This window comes from Heteronotia binoei, chromosome 1 (assembly GCF_032191835.1).
Source record: "Heteronotia binoei isolate CCM8104 ecotype False Entrance Well chromosome 1, APGP_CSIRO_Hbin_v1, whole genome shotgun sequence".
Taxonomy (NCBI): Eukaryota; Metazoa; Chordata; class Lepidosauria; order Squamata; family Gekkonidae; genus Heteronotia; species Heteronotia binoei.
In genome coordinates, this window is record NC_083223.1 from 150,955,013 (window position 1) to 150,973,477 (window position 18,465).

The 18,465-nt window shown below is 37.7% G+C and overlaps 1 protein-coding gene across 1 annotated transcript in view; it reads right to left on the bottom strand.

Moving 5' to 3' along the window:
• THBS2 (thrombospondin 2) overlaps positions 1-18,465 on the bottom strand; it is a 95,197-nt gene that overhangs the window by 482 nt on the left and 76,250 nt on the right. Inside the window, exon 21 of the mRNA XM_060242482.1 lies at positions 10,399-10,538. Coding sequence (XP_060098465.1) covers positions 10,399-10,538 — 140 coding nt within the window. The remainder of the gene's footprint in view (positions 1-10,398; positions 10,539-18,465) is intronic.

The window sequence follows — 18,465 nt, forward strand, 5'->3', positions numbered from 1 at the left end:
AAAATCACCATAAAACTGATATGCACCAATGAACTGTTATCACATTTGTATCCTGAGCTTTTATCAAGTTCAGGGTGACCATTTTATTCTTAAAATAATCATCATCCTGTGGATGCCGTGTGGTGATGCTCTAGAGTTTTAGGCAAAATACCAGAGCATCACCATGTGGTATCCCTCCAATCCCTGCTCTCCCGGAGAGCTCCCTCCTATCCACCCCTGCTGGGGAGCAAAGAGGACCTAGCAACCCTCCGTTAAACCAATTTTATTATTTTCGCAACATATTGAAAGACAATTACCAAACCTTAATTTCAAAATATTGACCAATACATTACGAATTTCCACCTCCCCCCAGCCCTCTATTTCTTGACCTCCACCGGTGCTTAAAATAATTAAAAAGGAAAAAAAAAGGTAAAATTCACGCTTATAGTATCTTCTCTTATTGTATCTTCTCTTCCTGTTTACTTTAATAATAATAATAAATTTTAATTTATATCCGGCCCTTCCCGCCGAAGCAGGCTCAGGGCGGCTTATGTGACATAGTACATTGTACCATGATACAATAAAATTCAAAGCAATTAGCAATTAAAATACAATTACAAAATGTAATACAAAATGAACCAAGACTATATATTGATTATTATTAAAATTAACCCTATATTTATCTCACAATCTAACCTCTACTAAGTTACATATCAGATCAGAAATCCATGTTTACCACTTTATCTTCCCCTTAAAAGTTCAGATAATATTATCAAAAACCACTAAGTGTCTCTTGACTTTCCATTGTTTTTCAACATATTTTTGAAATTTCTTCCAATCATCCTTAAATTTTTCTGAGTTGCAGTCTTTTAAGATTCTAGTAAGTTTATCCATTTTACTCCAGTGTACCATTTTTAAGATACAGTCCCATTTCTCTGGTATTTTATCTTGCTTCCACATTTGCGCATATAATGTCTTTGCAGCTGAAAGCAAGTACCACAATAGTGTCCTATCTTGTTTCGGAAAACTTTCCATTTGTAATCCTACCAGAAAGATATCTGGTGCTCTCTTGATGTCATAACCCAAAATTTTAGGGGTCTCTTGTTGAATCATTTGAATCATTTCACTTTATCGCAAGTCCACCACATATGGTAGAAAGAACTTTCATGTTTTTTACACTTCCAACACCTATCTGATATTTGATTATTCCAACACCTATCTGATATTTGACTATCTGATATTTGATTATTCATTTTTGCTAATTTCTTAGGTGTCATATACCTTCTGTACAACATTTTGAAACAGTTCTCTTTTACATTGTAACACGTCGATATTTTCATAGAGTTCTTCCATAGGTGTTCCCATGTCTCCATTTGTTCATATTTATTGCCCATTTTATCATTTGAGTTTTCACCACTTCATCGTCTGTAGACCATTTCAATAGTAACATAAACCTTTGAAATCAATTTTTCATTCTCACCCAACAGCACTTGTTCCAGTTCTGTTTGCTCTTGTCTTATTCCTGCATTTCTAATATCTTGCTCCACCAAGCTTTTTAATTTGTTGTAATTGGTACCAATTAAGTTTGTCCTACAATTCTTCAGCTGGTTTAAGTTCCACCTTGCCTCCCTGTATTTTTAGCAGTTCTTTATATGATAACCATTTATCTTCCTGTGGATCTGAAGACAACTTTATGACTTCAGTTGGCACAATCCATAACGGCTTTCTCTCATCACTATATTTAGTATATTTTTTCCAAGTATTCAACAGGTTTCTTCTTATGTAATGATGTGAGAAAAGTCCATCCATCTTCTCCTTCCCATAATACATATAAGCATGCCAACCAAAAACATTCCCATGGCTTTCTAATGCCAATAATTTCCTGTTGAGCAAGATTATCCAGTCCTTAATCCATACCAAACAAACTGCATCAAGATATAATTTAAAATCAGGCAGATGGAAGCCACTCCTTTCTTTCGCATCCGTCAGAATTTTCATTTTAATTCTTGGCTTTTTTCCCGCCTATACAAATTCTGAAATCTTTTTTTGCCAAAGATTAAATTTTTGTTATCTTTCACTATTGGAATTGTTCGAAAAAGAAACATAGTTCTTGGTAGAACATTCATTTTAATTTCAGGGATCCTACTCAGCATAGATGAATTCAAGTTATTCCACTTTAACATATCTTCAATTTTACGCCAAAGCTTTTCATAGTTGTTTTTATACAAATCAATGTTTTTCATCGTAATCTCTACACCTAAATATTTTACCTTCGAGGTAACTTCACATCCATTTATACTCTGTAGTTCTTTCTGTTCACTCAATGACAGATTCTTACTTAACATTTTCGATTTTTCTTTATTTATATGGAAGCCTGCCAGCTCGCCATACTCTTTAATTTTATTTAATAACAAGGGCATCACTTGTAATAGGTTTTCATTAATGAACATCACATCATCTCCGAATGTCCTATATTTATACGAAAAACCTTTCAATTTTAGCCCCTCTATTTCTTTGTCCTCTTTAATTTGCTTCAGCAAAATCTCTAAAATAATTATGAATAGCAACGGAGATATGGGGCAACCTTGTCTTGTTCCTTTACTAATTGTCATTTGCTCTGTCAAGTCTGCATTCACACAAAGTTTCGTTTGTTGTTCTGAATAGATTGCCTTGACCATTCTTATAAAATCACATCCCAATTTCAATTTCTCCATCACCGCAAACATAAAGTCCCAATTAAGATTATCAAAAGCTTTCTCTGCATCAGCAAAAAATAATGCTACCTCTTTTTCTGGATGCTTTTCGTAATATTCTACAATGTCTATTACTGTTCTAATATTATCTCTTATTTGCCTTTTGGGGAGAAAACTTGCTTGCTCCTCTTGAATAAAGGTATTTAAGTGCTGTTTGAGTCGTTCTGCTAGTATCCTAGCAAAGATTTTATAATCATTGTTAAGCAGTGAAATCGGTCTATAATTTTTAACACTCATGGCATCTCTGTCTTCCTTTGATATCAATGAAACAACTGCTTCCTTCCATGTATTTGGCACTTTCCCATCTTGTCTAATATTATTCATCAATTTTTGGAGTTTCGGTACTGATACGTTTGCCAGGACTTTATAAAATTTTGCTGAAAAGCCATCAGGACCCGGTGCTTTACCTAAGTTTAATTAATTAATTGCTGCTTCTATTTCAACTTTTTCAATTGGTTCATTTAAAGTTTTTTCCATAGTTTCTTTAATGGCTTTACTTTTATTCTCTGCAGATACGCTTCAATCTACTTGTTGGCCTTTAAATAGTTTAGCATAGTATTTATAAAATTCCCTTTTAATTCCTGCTTGATCCACGATATCTTTACCTCCAACTATAATTTTATTAATACATTTGTTCTCCCTTTTTTTCTTCATTTGCCACGCCAGGTATTTCCCAGGTTTGTTAGCACCCTCAAAAGATTTCTGCTGCAATCTTTTTAAGTTCCATTCCACCTCCTTATTCAATAGATGTCTAAACTGACTCTGTAAAATTGTAATCTCCTGCAAAAAAAATTTCTTTCCTGGTCTTTTTCTCAATTCTCTTTCTTTTTTGCCAATTTCTTTTTGTAAGTCCACCATTTGTTTTTCTTTATCCCTTCTATCTTTGTTGTTCAATATAATTAAAATTCCTCTCATTACAGCTTTATATGCATCCAACATGGTTTGATGTTGAACGTCCTGATTTTCATTTATTTGGAAGAAGGCTTTAGTTTCTTTTTCAAGAGAGGCCACTATTTCTGCATTTTGCAATAAATCCTCATTTAATCTCCATCTCCTCACCTTTTTCCTGTCTTTAGCCAACTACAATAATGGATTATGGTCTGCACCTATTTTCAGAAGAATCTCTATCTTATTTGTAATAAGTCCCAAATTTTTAGTAGTATATAACATATCAATTCTTGAGAAGGAGTTGTGCCTTGCTGAAAAGAAAGTGTAGTCACGTACATTAGGAATGAACTTTCTCCATACATCTTCCAGAGTTTCTTGTTTTATTAGTTCAAAAAATGACTTTGGCAGTTTGCCATCTGTATTTTTTTTCCTGGACCTATCCAAAGAATTCTTAATAGTTCCATTAAAGTCTCCCATTAACATTATTTGGTCATATGTCAGTTGGTCTACTTGTTGCATGATGTCTTTGAAAAAAGCATTCTTTGCCCCATTTGGGGCATATAGTCCCAATAACAATGTTTTTTTCTCATTCATCAACACCTCCACTGCAACATATCTACCTTCACTGTCCTTAAAAATCAACTTTGGCTCCAATTCTTTTTTGATATAAAAAATCACTCCTATTTTCTTTTCCTTAGCCAATGAAAAGAATTCTTCACCCAAGGATTTGTTCCATAAAAATTTGTAATCCGTTTGTTTAATATGTACTTCCTGTAAACAAATTATATTACATTTTTGCTTTTTAATCCAATGAAACGTTGCTTTTCTTTTTTACGGTGAATTTAGTCCATTTACATTCCAAGAAATTAGTTTGTAATCCATAATGATTCTTCAATTAATCTGTATCTCCAAATTCTTTATTGTCCGCAAAAAAACTTTCCATGCCTTGAATATCTATTATTGTGATTCTCAGTCCTTTATACTCAAAGCTAAGGCCTTCAGGTAAAATCCATCTGTATCTTATTCCCTTCACCCTTAACTTATCTGTCAATTTCTTAAATTGTCTTCTGTCACTTTTGACCTTCCTCGGCAGCTCCTTCATTATTCTTACTCTGCTTTCTTCCACCACCATTGCTTTTTCAAATTGCTGACTTAAGATCCTTCCCACCATATCTCTTGTAGCAAATTTTACTACCACATCTCTTGGGACATAAGAACATAAGAGAAGCCATGTTGGATCAGGCCAACGGCCCATCAAGTCCAACACTCTGTGTCACACAGTGGCAAAAATTTTTATATACACACATACACTGTGGCTAATAGCCACTGATGGACCTGTGCTCCATATTTTTATCTAAACCCCTCTTGAAGGTGGCTATACTTGTGGCCGCCACCACCTCCTGTGGCAGTGAATTCCACATGTTAATCACCCTTTGGGTGAAGAAGTACTTCCTTTTATCTGTTTTAACCTTTCTGCTCAGAAATTTCATCGAATGCCCATGAGTTCTTGTATTGTGAGAAAGGGAGAAAAGTACTTCTTTCTCTACTTTCTCCATCCCATGCATTATCTTGTAAACCTCTATCATGTCACCCCGCAGTCGACGTTTCTCCAAGCTAATGAGCTCCAAGCGTTTCAACCTTTCTTCATAGGCAAAGTGCTCCAGCCCTTTAATCATTCTAGTTGCCCTTCTCTGGACTTTCTCCAATGCTATAATATCCTTTTTGAGGTGTGGCGACCAGAATTGCACACAGTACTCCAAATGAGACCGCACCATCTATTTATACAGGGGCATTATGATACTGGCTGATTTATTTTCAATTCCCTTCCTAATAATTCCCAGCATGGCGTTGGCCTTTTTTATTGCAGACGCACACTGTCTTGACATTTTCAGTGAGTTATCTACCACGACCCCAAGATCTCTCTCTTGGTCATTCTCTGCCAGTTCACACCCCATCAACTTGTATTTGTAGCTGGGATTCTTGGCCCCAATGTGCATTACTTTGCACTTGGCCACATTGAACCGCATCTGCCACGTTGACGCCCACTCACCCAGCCTCAACAGATCCCTTTGGAGTTCCTCACAATCCTCTCTGGTTCTCACCACCCTGAACAATTTAGTGTCATCTGCAAACTTGGCCACTTCACTGCTCACTCCCAACTCTAAATCATTTATGAACAAGTTAAAGAGCATGGGACTCAGTACCGAGCCCTGCGGCACCCCACTGCTTACCGTCCTCCACTGCGAAGACTGCCCATTTATACTGACTCTCTGCTTCCTATTACTAAGCCAGTTTTTGATCCACAAGAGGACCTGTCCTTTTACTCCATGACTCTCAAGTTTTCTAAGGAGCCTTTGATGAGGAACTTTATCAAAAGCTTTCTGGAAGTCAAGGTAAACAACATCTATCGGGTCGCCTTTGTCCACATGTTTGTTCACCCCCTCAAAGAAATGTAACAGGTTAGTGAGGCAATATCTTCTCTTGCAGAACCCATGCTGAGTCTTCCTCAATAACCCGTGTTCATCAATGTGCCTACTCATTCTGTCCTTGATAATGGTTTCTACCAACTTTCCCGGTATTGAAGTCAGACTGACTGGCCTGTAATTTCCCGGATCTCCTCTGGAACCCTTTTTAAAGATGGGGGTGACATTTGCTACCTTCCAGTCCTCAGGAACGGAGGCAGATTTCAATGAAAGATTACAGATTTTTGTTAGAAGATCCACAAGTTCAACTTTGAGTTCTTTCAGAACTGTCGGATGTATGCCATCCGGACCTGGTGACTTATTAGTTTTTAATTTGTCTATCAGTTGTAGGACCTCCTCTTTTGTCACCTCAATCTGACTCAGGTCTTTCAACACCCCTTCCAAAATTAGTGGTTCTGGGGCGGGCAAAAAGTTCTCGTCTTCCACAGTGAAGACGGAGGCAAAAAATTCATTTAGCTTCTCAGCCATTTCCCTATCCTCCTTCAGTAATCCTTTTACCCCATGGTCATCCAAGGGCCCCACTGCCTCCCTGGCTGGTTTCCTACTTCTAATATATTTGAAGAAAGTTTTATTGTTGGTCTTTATGTTTTTTGCAATATGCTCCTCATAGTCCCTTTTTGTCTGCCTGATCACAGACTTGCATTTGATTTGCCACAGCCTGTGTTCCCTTTTACTAATCTCACTTGGACTGGTTTTCCACCGCTTAAAGGAGTCCTTCTTACCTTTTACAGCTTCCATTACTTTGTTTGTTAACCATGGAGGCCTTTTCTTATGCCTGTTTGTGCCTTTCCTAACTTGTGGTATGTATTTTATCTGAGCTTCTAGGATTATAGTTTTAAATAGCGTCCAAGCTTCCCCAAGGGTTTTGACCGTATGTACCTTTCCTTTCAGTTTCCTCCTCACATGCCTCCTCATCTCAGTGTATTTACCCCTTTTAAAGTTAAACGTGGTTGTGGCGGTCTTTTTGGACAACTCCCTATTTATACAAACGGTGAAATCAATAACATTATGGTCACTGCTCCCAAGCGGCGCAATCACTTTTACATCTCTCACCAAGTCTTGGGCATTACTTAGGACCAAATCCAGGATCGCCCCACCCCTGGTAGGTTCTGAGACCATCTGCTCCATAGCACAGTCATTGAGAGCATCAAGAAACTCAATCTCTTTTTCTCGACCAGAACACATATTGACCCAATCAATCTGCGGGTAGTTAAAATCACCTATTACGACACAGTTTTTACGTTTAGCCGCTAAACGTCATAAAAGTTTAGCCGCTTCCATCATATTATAATCATCCTCTCTCTTTTGATTTGGTGGGCGATAACAAACTCCCATAGTTAAATTTCCTTTTGGGCCCTCTATTTCAACCCAAAGCATTTCTAAAAGTGAATCTAATTCTCTGACCTCAGTCTTACTGGACTGTATATCCTCTCTGACATACAGAGCCACCCCACCTCCAACCCTTCCCACCCTATCCTTCCGATATAGCTTATATCCAGGAATCACCGTGTCCCACTGATTCTCCTCATTCCACCAAGTTTCTGAAATTCCCACAATGTCTATGTTTTCTTCCAACACTAAACATTCCATTTCTCCCATTTTACTTCGAACACTTCTAGCATTTGCATACAAACATCTATAATTTCCCAGGCGAGCTAGGCCCGCCACCTTCCTCCTGCCACCTCGAGACTCTGGCAGACAGTCCATATTGCTTGTCGCCTTCACAGTGGACAACTCTGGTCTGTTACCCGGTAGAAAAATAGCAGCTAACCCTTCATCTCTTTGAGACGAGTCCTCCCGAACCAGAGACATTTCATCTCCTGTTGGCTTTCCCCCAAGATTTAGTTTAAAAACTGCTCTGCCACCTTTTTGATTTTACGTTTTCTTTGAGCTTACATTTTCTAGCAAATTCAGAGTTAACCCTGTAAACATAGTCATATAAATGTCCTGTCCCCTCAGGGTCCTCTCCCATATACTCAGCAATGATTGTTGAAATGTACTTCTTTAAATCCTCTTGTTCATTTTCGGGAACACCTCTTAAACGAATCAAGTTTTCCATTAATCTGCAATCTTGTAGTGTTGCTTTCTCCTGCATCTTCTTAATAATAACATCTTGATCTTTTACTTTAGCTTCAATCTCCTGAGTCTTCGGCACTGTTGCTTATGACTCTTTCCTGCGATCTTCAATCTCTTTTTTGATTTCTTTCTTGACTTCTTCAACACTAGAGTTAATTTCTTTGGTTAATTTCTTCTCACTTCCAGTTATCAAATCCTTCATCACCTTCACCAATCTTGCCTCCATTACATCTAGTTGCTCTTGAACTTGTTTTACCATTTTTCCTTCCCCCAATGAGCCTGATCTCAAACGTGTTGCCAGCTTTTGATCAGACATCACTGTCCTCCCATTGCATAAAATAGGCTCTAATGTTGACCTCACCAATTAGCAAACCAAGGACAGGGTTCAATAGATTAGGGCATGCCCTTTCCAACAAGCCCAAAATCGCCATCCTCTGAGCTTCCTAGCTCAAGTTATTAATTTTTAAAGTTTTTATAAAATCCAAAATGGCGGCCATGACTTTTCCAAGCCCCTTTTTAAAAAAGTTTTCCTTTTTTCAATAATACTTTTACTCATATAATCCAAAATATTTCTCCTTTTTAGGATGATTCCTGACGGTTTTATAAACTTTTAAAGTTCTGTTCTTTATTAAAAAATATAAAACCTTTGATCCTTCTTTAATGGCTGTCGATGTTTCTCTATGGTTTTTGGCTCTAGAGATGTCTCTGGAGGCTTGAAGATTTCCCTTCTTTCAGTTTTTTCTTCCTGACTCTCTGGCCGTGAAGTCTCGTTCCCAATGATTAATAGTCTAACGATAGTTATAAAATGTCACTTCCTGTTTCGTCTTGAAGAACAGCAACTCTGTTATGTCGGGGGGGGGGGGGTTTCCAAAACCACAGGTATGTCAAACAACAGTTATTTTTCTGCACTTTCCAGCTTATCTTAAGTCCCAAAAGTTCCAAATTTACCCCCTTCTTCTTCTCCTTGACTTTATGCTCTTACAGTTAGTCCCAGATCTTAATCTTTTAATTTTAAAAAACTATTTCAGTCCTGGCATAGTAGATAAAGATCTCTACCTTAACGAATGTCTATTCTTCTGTGCACCGATCTCTTCCCTTTCAGATGTTATTGTAATCCATAGAAAGCTGGAATTTTGATGAGCTTATGTCAAATTAATGACCCCGGAGACCCTTTGTAGACGATGGAATGCAATTCTTCACCAGGGGCTCTTCAAAGCCGAAAAGGAATCCCACTGGGATTCCTCATCTGCCAAAGTAAACCCCCTCAAAATTCTTCAAGCATGTCTTAGACAGTTCCCTTTCTGGAAAATGTAGGCAGCAGGCGTTGGAATCGCCTTTTATGCCCAAAACAAAGGGTCCAATCCACTCCTCTTGAAAGAAGCATGCCAGCTCTCCATTTTTCTAACCCCGGAAGTCAGGACCTAGCAACCCTGTTAAGAAATGAGTGGGACCAAGTGAGGCTTTTTGCCCAATAGGTCTTCTGATTGGCTGGGCAGATGAAAATATATCCTATTAAACAGAACTTCTGCCTCAAATATTGAAGAATTACTATTAAAGTTACATGTAACTTCACTCCCTGATATTTTGTAGTTGGCTCTGCCTTGGGTGGCAGCCATTTTGTGGTTGGCTCCACCTGCTATGGCAGCCATTTTTTGTAGTTGTGCCTACCCTCCTGGGTGAGAATTCCAAAGATACCCACAGGCTGAAAAAGGTTGGGGATCTTATGTTAAACAATGTGGAAAAATTCAGTGCAATTAAGAGGACCTGATAGTGGTATTAGGGATAATGTTAATAACTCTGAGGGCTGATTCACACATGCACATTCATTACTTGATGACCACAAGATCAAGTAATGATTTACAAGTGTGAATGAGTCAAAGCAGAGAAGAAAAAAAATGATAGTGCAGCAGGAAAAAAAATATTATATTTTACCGAGTTGCACAACTGTGAAAGACATGTTGGATCCAATATCACAAACAGAACATTAAGATCATTCAATGGCTCATCACAGTACTTTTCCATGAACTCAGTTCATATATACAGCTGGGGACATTCAATTATACAGCATCAATTAGATTTTTTTACTTGCCTGTTTCCATATTCATTGCAATCTTTCTCTGCAGGTTATGCATATTACATGTGCAAGAATTTTCCAAATTCTCTTGGAAGCTGAACCATTCAAGGAACATACACACATATAATCTTATGTATCAACTTACCTCTACATTCATACTTGAGGTCAGAGAAATATACCATCTCTTGTGAAAAGACAAAAAGACCTAACCGCCCACCAGCATAGGTCTTATCGTAGATTGGTCCGGAATCTGCCATGATTTGCTTTCCTTCATATACTAATACCCTGTGAAGGAAGTATACAATGCAGGTCAAACATGGTGCTTGAAATCTTCATCAGGCCAGATGTTACAAAATTTAGAAGTAATGGAAGGAGGAGATCATCATGATCTTAAGACCCTCTCATGCAAGAATATGATGGAATTTCTGGCATGCAAAGGAGATTTAAGTTTCAGGCTGCTGCTGCCCTAGAGCCATAAAATCAAGAGGCAATAAAACAATTGAACTCCATAGCAACAGTTCCTTCCAAATTCTCTTCTCCCCTTTAACCAGTGATACTTCAGTCTCTTATTGGAAGAGAAAGCAGCAATTGCTTGAAAGTCGTTGTATTCTCAGGAGATAGATTTACAGTGTTGTGAGGTATATATAGTAAACTGAAGCTAAATTACACAGTCATTATCTTTTGTTGCATTTAAAAGCAATTAAAAAACCAGCACAGACATTTCTGTGTCAAAGACATAAGACTAGAATGGAGACACTCTGGTTCTGTTGAATTACTGGGGGTTTTCTACAAGACTGCTTTGTCTCTGCTGCTTTTCAAGTAGTAGTGGCTAGATGCTGGAGCATGAGAAAACATAAAACAGTCAAAGAAGGCCTGATTTAATGTGGGAGAAACTCATAGCAATACTGCTCCTGGTGCAGTATAGACAAATGGCAACAGAAGAGCACATGACTCCAAACCAAGGAAAGTCAGCCATGCTTAAGGCCTACTGAAAACAATGGGACAAGTTAACTATGACTAATTTAAGTTGCATTAAACTCAACAGGTCAGAAGCATAACTTATATTGGTTTGGGGTCACTTTATCTATGTAATGTGGGCACAGCACTGACACGTGAAGATTGGATGCATATCAGAAGGTACCTGACTCCTGAAAAAATTGTCAGTTTTCTAAGTCAATTCTAAGTCAAACTGCAGTAAGAAACACTGTGAAAATGAAGGTTTCATATCACTGGCATACTTCAGGGGCCTTGCAATTAGATATAGTGCAAAGAAAAAGAAAGAAAGAACTGAAAATTTTCAAAAACTAATGTTGAAAGCTGGAGAAGCCAAAAAGAACTTAAAAACACAACCGGCAAGACAGGAGTTCCAAAATAAGGTTAAGGAAACACAACATCAACTGAACTTATTACTCATAGAGGAGATGGAGACAAAATTGAGATTTTGTTCCAAAATAAGGTTAAGGAAACACAATATCAACTGAACTTATTACTCATAGGGGAGATGGAGACAACATTGAGATATGCTAGACAAAACATTTTTGAGCATGCTAATAAACCTGAAAGGTGGTTGGCCTGTAGAATGAGAAAAGAGAACACCAAAAGAATAATACTGGTTTTGAAAGATGAGAATAACAAAGAGAAAGTTCAAAAGTAGGAGATATGCCAAACTGTGGAACAATTTTATAAAAAACTATATGAAGATAAACAAGTTCACAAGACAGATTTAGAAGATTATATTAACCAAAATAATCTTAATACATTTTCAGAAGAACAACAAAAAAATTTGAATGAACCAATAACAATAAGGGAACTTGGAGACATAATGGCATCTCAAAAGAATGGTAAAGCCTCGGGTCCAGATGGACTACCTGTGGAATTCTACAAAGCTGATGAGGAGCCCTTATTGTTACCATTTAAACGTCTCCTTGAAAGTATTCAAGACAAAGGTCAAATACCAGCTTCATGGCAAGAAGCTACAATATTCTTAATTCTAAAAGAAGATGCGGATTTGAAAGATATAAAAAACTACCGTCCAATCTCTCTTTTAAATGTGTTCTATAAAATCTTTGCTGCAATATTGGCACAACGTTTGATGAAAGTTCTACAGTCCACAATACATCAAGATCAGACTGGAATCCTTCCCAGAAGATATTTGAAAGATAATGTTAGAACAGTTTATAATATATTGGAATATTAGACTCATCCAGAAAAACAACTGGCACTAATTTGTTTGGATACTGAAAAGACCTTTGATAATATTTGTTGGCAATTTATGTTACAACAACTGAAAGGTATGGAATGTGGTGAAAATTTCTTGGGAGCAATAGAATCAATATATTCTTCCCAAAGAGCAAGGGTGATGGTGAATGGTGAACTAACAGAATCAATCAATATTCAAAAGGGGACGACAAGGCTGCCCACTTTTTATTTTATGTTTAGAGATATTGAATAATCAGATAAGAGAAGATACAGGTATCAAGGGAGCAGTGGTAAAAGGCGAACAATACAAATTGAGAACTTTTGCAGATGACCTAGTTTTTATATTAGAGGAACCAATAGACTCAATAGACTGTCTTATAAACAAGATCTCTCAGTTTGGTCACTGGGCAGGATTGAAGATCAATTACCACAAAACTAAATTTTTGACAAAGTATATGATGATAGAACAAATTCAATCTCTTCAACAAAAATCAGGGTTTTTGTATGAGAAAAAAAATTAAATATTTAGGTGTACTTATCTCAAATAAGTGTAGTAGTTTAAAAATGGACAACTATGATGAACTACTCAACAAAATTTAAAAAGACTTGGAAAAATGGCATGATTTGAATTTATCCTTAATGGGAATAATAGCTTCAATAAAGATGAATATCCTCCCAAGGCTATTATTTCTATTTCAAACTATCCCAGTATTCTTAAACAGTGGGTTTTTTCAAGAATTTAATAAGACGGTTTCTAAATATATTTGGCAAGGCAAAAAACCTAGAATCAAACTAAAGATACTGCAAAATTCTAAATTGAGAGCAGGTATGGGCCTTCCAGATTGGCAATTTTATTATAAAGCTTCTGTGCTCTTGTGAGTAAGAGACTGGATACTATTGAATGATAAGAGGCTGCTAGAGGAACATGATCTTAATTTGGACTGGCATGCATATCTATGGCATCAAAGGACATTCTTATTTTAAGAATCATTGGTTCGGGGAAATATTTGTATCACACATGGTCATGGTTAAAAATGAGAATTTATCAGAAAATTCCAAGATGGGTATCTCCAGTGGAAGCATTCACTCATCCAAAGCTTTTAAAACCTAACCAGAGTTATAGATATGATGACCTGTTGGGAAAAGACAATCAACTGAAAACCAGAGATGAGTTAGAAAGCATGGACATTAAAATGAATTGGTGGTTGAGAATGCAAGTCGAATCTAGGTATGTCAAAGACAAGACGATAGGCTTTAACACAGAACAATACCCATTTGATAAAATTTTTCTAGGTCCTCAAGAAAACCTAATCTCCAAACTATATGCACACCTACTACAGATGAAAATGCAAGATGAAGTTGTAAAAGATTGTATGGTCCAATGGGCGAAAAACATGGGTCATAACATTATGTTAGAAGAATGGGAAAGATTGTGGAAGTCAGTAACCTTTAAAGAAAACTTGTACAAGATGTTTTATACAACAACAACAACAACAATTTTTATTTATATCCTGCCCTCCCCGCCGAAGCAGGCTCAGGGCGGCTAACAACACAATTCCATACATTAGTTATGCAAAATGTTTAAACAAAGACTACATTAACAATTTAATTAAAATCTATTAAAATTCTAAAATTGATAAAAATATACTGGTGCTATTTACAAAGACGAATTCCTTAGCTGTTTCCCTCTTGGTCAGTGAAGGCCAATCGAAAGAGGATAGTCTTGCAGGCCCTGCGGAACTGTTCAAGATCCCGCAGGGCCCACATTTCCTCTGGAAGTTGGTTCCATAGGCGTGGAGCCATAGTGGAGAAAGCCCGGTCGCGGGTGCTTTGTAGCTTCACCTCTTTCGGTCCAGGAATAGTCAGCAGGTTTTTCCCAGCTGACCTCAGTGCTCTCTGGGGTTCATATGGAGAGAGACGGTCCCTAAGGTAGGCAGGTCCTCGCCCATATAGGGCTTTAAAGGTAATAACCAGTATAGATGGTACATAACTCCACAGAAGTTGTGTAAGATGTATACTAATATGTCTAACAAATGTTGGAAATGTGCTAAACAGGTGGGTTATTTTTATCATATGTGGTGGTCATGTGAGATGGTGAAGGAAGATTGGGAAATGGTTCATGAATTACTACAGAAGATTATGAAGACACAGATTCAATTCAAACCAGAATTATTTTTATTGAACATATTTCCTGAGGACTACTCCAAAGAGATGGGACATTTGTTGGCTCATATCACTACAGCAGTCAGGATTCTTTTGGCACAGAGATGGAAACTTCAAGAAACTCCCACGAGAATAGACTTGGTGGGAAAAATTTTGGAAACAGCAGAGTTGGACTTTTTATCCCAGCTGTTGGCTGGGAAATTTAAGGAAGAAGCAAGAAAATATTGGTTGAAATTCTATGCTTGGCTAGATACAAAAGACTCTCAAGATTCTCTGGTGTGAACTGATATCTCCTTTTTCCTGTATTCCATATTATAAGATTGCTTCTACTGGAAATGTCAAATCCAATAGGTGTTTTAACAAGAATTGTAATATAAAATATCAAAATGTTGATGATGTAAAGCTAAGAGAGAATAATATGTGAGAATCCATGTATTTTAAGAAGTAGATGCAGACTTGTATTTTTGAAAGTACTCTCTATGCAGATTAAGACTGATTTGTAACCTTTATTTCTTATCCCTTCTTTATCCCCTATTCCCAATTCTTAAAACTAATTAAAACTTTTAAATTAAAAAAGAGAACTAATTACTAACTATTAAAAATGTGAATGGTTTTAGCCTGGTAAGTCAACATTTCTTTTAGTGGGACAGAAGCTATATGGAAGAACAGTGTAGTACAGATTTTATGTAGTACAGAACTAAGATACAATCAAAAAGGTGGAGCAGAGCATCCCTAGTTGGGTTTCTTCTGCATCCAGACAAAAAGTATGACTTTGCAGGCAAACAGCCAGTATGCCATATCCTAGAGGTTTTCCTCCTTGGTGTAGGAGGGACTGGTATACCATATCGCTGACTACTATGTTTGAAAACATGGTGCTGTTTCTGTATGTTCTCTGCAAGTGCTTTTACAGTGCCAGGATATTACAATTCAGTACAATTAGAATCAGTGCAGACATGCAAAAATAGCATGTGATATACTGCCCCCCAGACTTTAGACTGTAAGTACAGTAATCATGTGCTTAATGATTATAATATGATGGAAGGATTAAAGATAGTGGCTAAATGTAAAAACTGTCATAATAGGTGATTTTAACTACCCGCAGATTGATTGGGTCAATATATGTTCTGGTCAAGAGAAAGAGAGTGAGTTTCTAGACGCTCTCAATGACTGGGCTATGGAGCAGATGGTCACAGAACCTACCAGGGGTGGGGCAATCCTGGATTTGGTCCTAAGTAATGCCCAAGACTTGGTGAGAGATATAAAAGTGATGGCACCACTTGGGAGCAGTGACCATAACGTTTCATCATTTGTATAAATAGGGGGTTGCCCCAAAAGACCAGCACAACCATGTTTAAAAGAGGTAAATTCTCTGAGAAGAGGAGGCATGTGAAGAGGAAACTGAAAGGAAAGGTGAATACAGTCAAAACCCTTCGGAAAGCTTGGAGGCTATTTAAAACTACAATCCTAGAAGCTCAGATAAAATATATATCACAAGTTAGGAAAAGCACTAACAGGTATAAGAAAAGGCCTGCATGGTTAACAAACAAAGTAATGGAAGCTGTAAAAGGTAAGAAGGATTCCTTTATGCGGTGGAAAGCTGGTCCAAGTGAGATTAATAAAAGGAAACACAGGCTGTGGCAAATCAAATGCAAGACTGTGATCAGGCAGGCAAAAAGGGACTATGAGGAGCATATTGCAAAAAACATAAAGACCAACAATAAAAATTTCTTCAAATATATTAGAAGCAGGAAACCAGCCAGGGAGGCAGTTGGGGCCCTTGGATGACCAAGGGGTAAAAGGATTACTGAAGGAAGCTAGGGAAATGGCTGAGAAGCTGAATGCATTTTTTACCTCCATCTTCACTGTGGAACATGAGAAGTGTTTGCCTGCTCCAGAACCACTGATTGTGGAAGGGGTGTTTAAAGACCTAAGTCAGATTGACAAGGGAGGAGGTCCTACAACTGATTCACAAATTAAAAACTAATAAGTCACCAGGTCCGGATGGCATACATCCAAGGTTTCTGAAAGAACTCAAAGGTGAACTTGTGGATCTCCTGACAAAAATATGTAATCTTTCATTGAAATCTGCCTCCATTTCTGAGGACTAGAAGGTAGCAAATGTCACCCCCATCTTTAAAAAGGGTTCCAGAGGAGATCCGGGAAACTACAGGCCAGTCAGTCTGACTTCAATACCGGGAAAGTTTGTAGAAACCATTCTCAAGGACAGAATGAGTAGGCACATTAATGAACACAAGTTATTGAGGAAGACTCAGCATGGTTTCTGTAAGGGAAGATCTTGCCTCACTAACCTGTTACAGTTCTTTGAGGGGGTCAACAAACATGTGGACAAAGGGGACGCAATAGATGTTGTTTATCTTGACTTCCAGAAAGCTTTTGATAAAGTTCCTCATCAAAGGCTCCTTAGTAAGCTCAAGAGTCATGGAGTAAAAGGACAGGTCCTCTTGTGGATCAAAAACTGGCTAATTAATAGGAAGCAGAGAGTGAATATAAATGGGCACCTTCGCAGTGAGGTGCCGCAAGGCTCAGTACTGGGTCCCATGCTCTTTAACTCGTTCATTAATGATTTGGAGTTGGGAGAAAGCAGTAAAGTGGCCAAGTTTGCAGATGACACTAAATTGTTCAGGGTGGTGAGAATCAGAGAGGATTGTGAGGCACTCCAAAGGGATCTGTTGAGGCTGGGTGAGTGGGCGTCAGCATGGCAAAAGAGGTTTAATGTGGCCAAATGCAAAGTTATGCACATTGGGTCTAAAAATCCCAGCTACAAATACAAGTTGATGGAGTATGAACTGGCAGAGACTGACCAAGAGAGAGATCTTGGGGTCATGGTAGATAATTCACTGAAAATGTCAAGACAGTGTGTGGTTGCAATAAAAAAAAGGCCAATGCCATGCTGGGAATTATTAGGAAGGGGATTGAAAACAAACCAGCCAGTATCATAATGCCCCTGTATAAATCGATGGTGCAGTCTTATTTGGAATACTGTGTACAATTTTGGTCACCACACCTCAAAAAGGATATTCTAGCACTGGAAAAAGTCCAGAAAAGGGCAACTAGAATGATTAAAGGTTTGGAACACTTTCCCTATGAAGAAAGGATAAAACTGGATGGGCCATTGGCCTGATCCAACATGGCTTCTCTTATGTTCTTAATGCTCTCCAGTGTTTAAAAAGAGCCCTCTGAATTTGTGAAGGAGACATTATGCAGGTATTTTTAATTTGTGGGACCATCCAAATATGACCTATGGTATGTTCCATAAAGGCCTGTTATCATATCCTATTTTCTAAACAGTCATACAGGCTCATTCATCCCTTGGGTATTAACTTTTTTGGACTTGGTCAGTTTTGCCAACAACCTAGCAAACTTATCCTTACTGGAAAGGACACAGAGCACAGTGGAAACTGAATTATTTATTATGGCATGAGGACTCTTACAGGCAATGACAAAAAGTAGAGTAGGCTGCTGCCTAAGCTACACATGCTTGTACTGCAATAAACCCATTTGTCTCTTGAGTTGCCACCAGCACTCTTTTTGGTACTGCAGTGCAAACAAATATCAGTGCTCTAGAATTTGTCCACAACAGCATTGCTGCATTAATGTACTATGGGAAGAATGGTTCAGACAATAGATTGATGACTTGGAAGAAACTGTTGGTTTCAATTAGGATTCATGTCTATGTCTGCAGAACAGTTCATATGCCTGCTCCATTTTCACATCATATTAGAATGGTAATTCTGCCATTGCATTAAACTCATACAAAGGGAAATGTTGTGTAAAATGGGGACTTTAATTTGTTTTTTTATTGAAATAATTTCTGTGAATAATTGTGTAA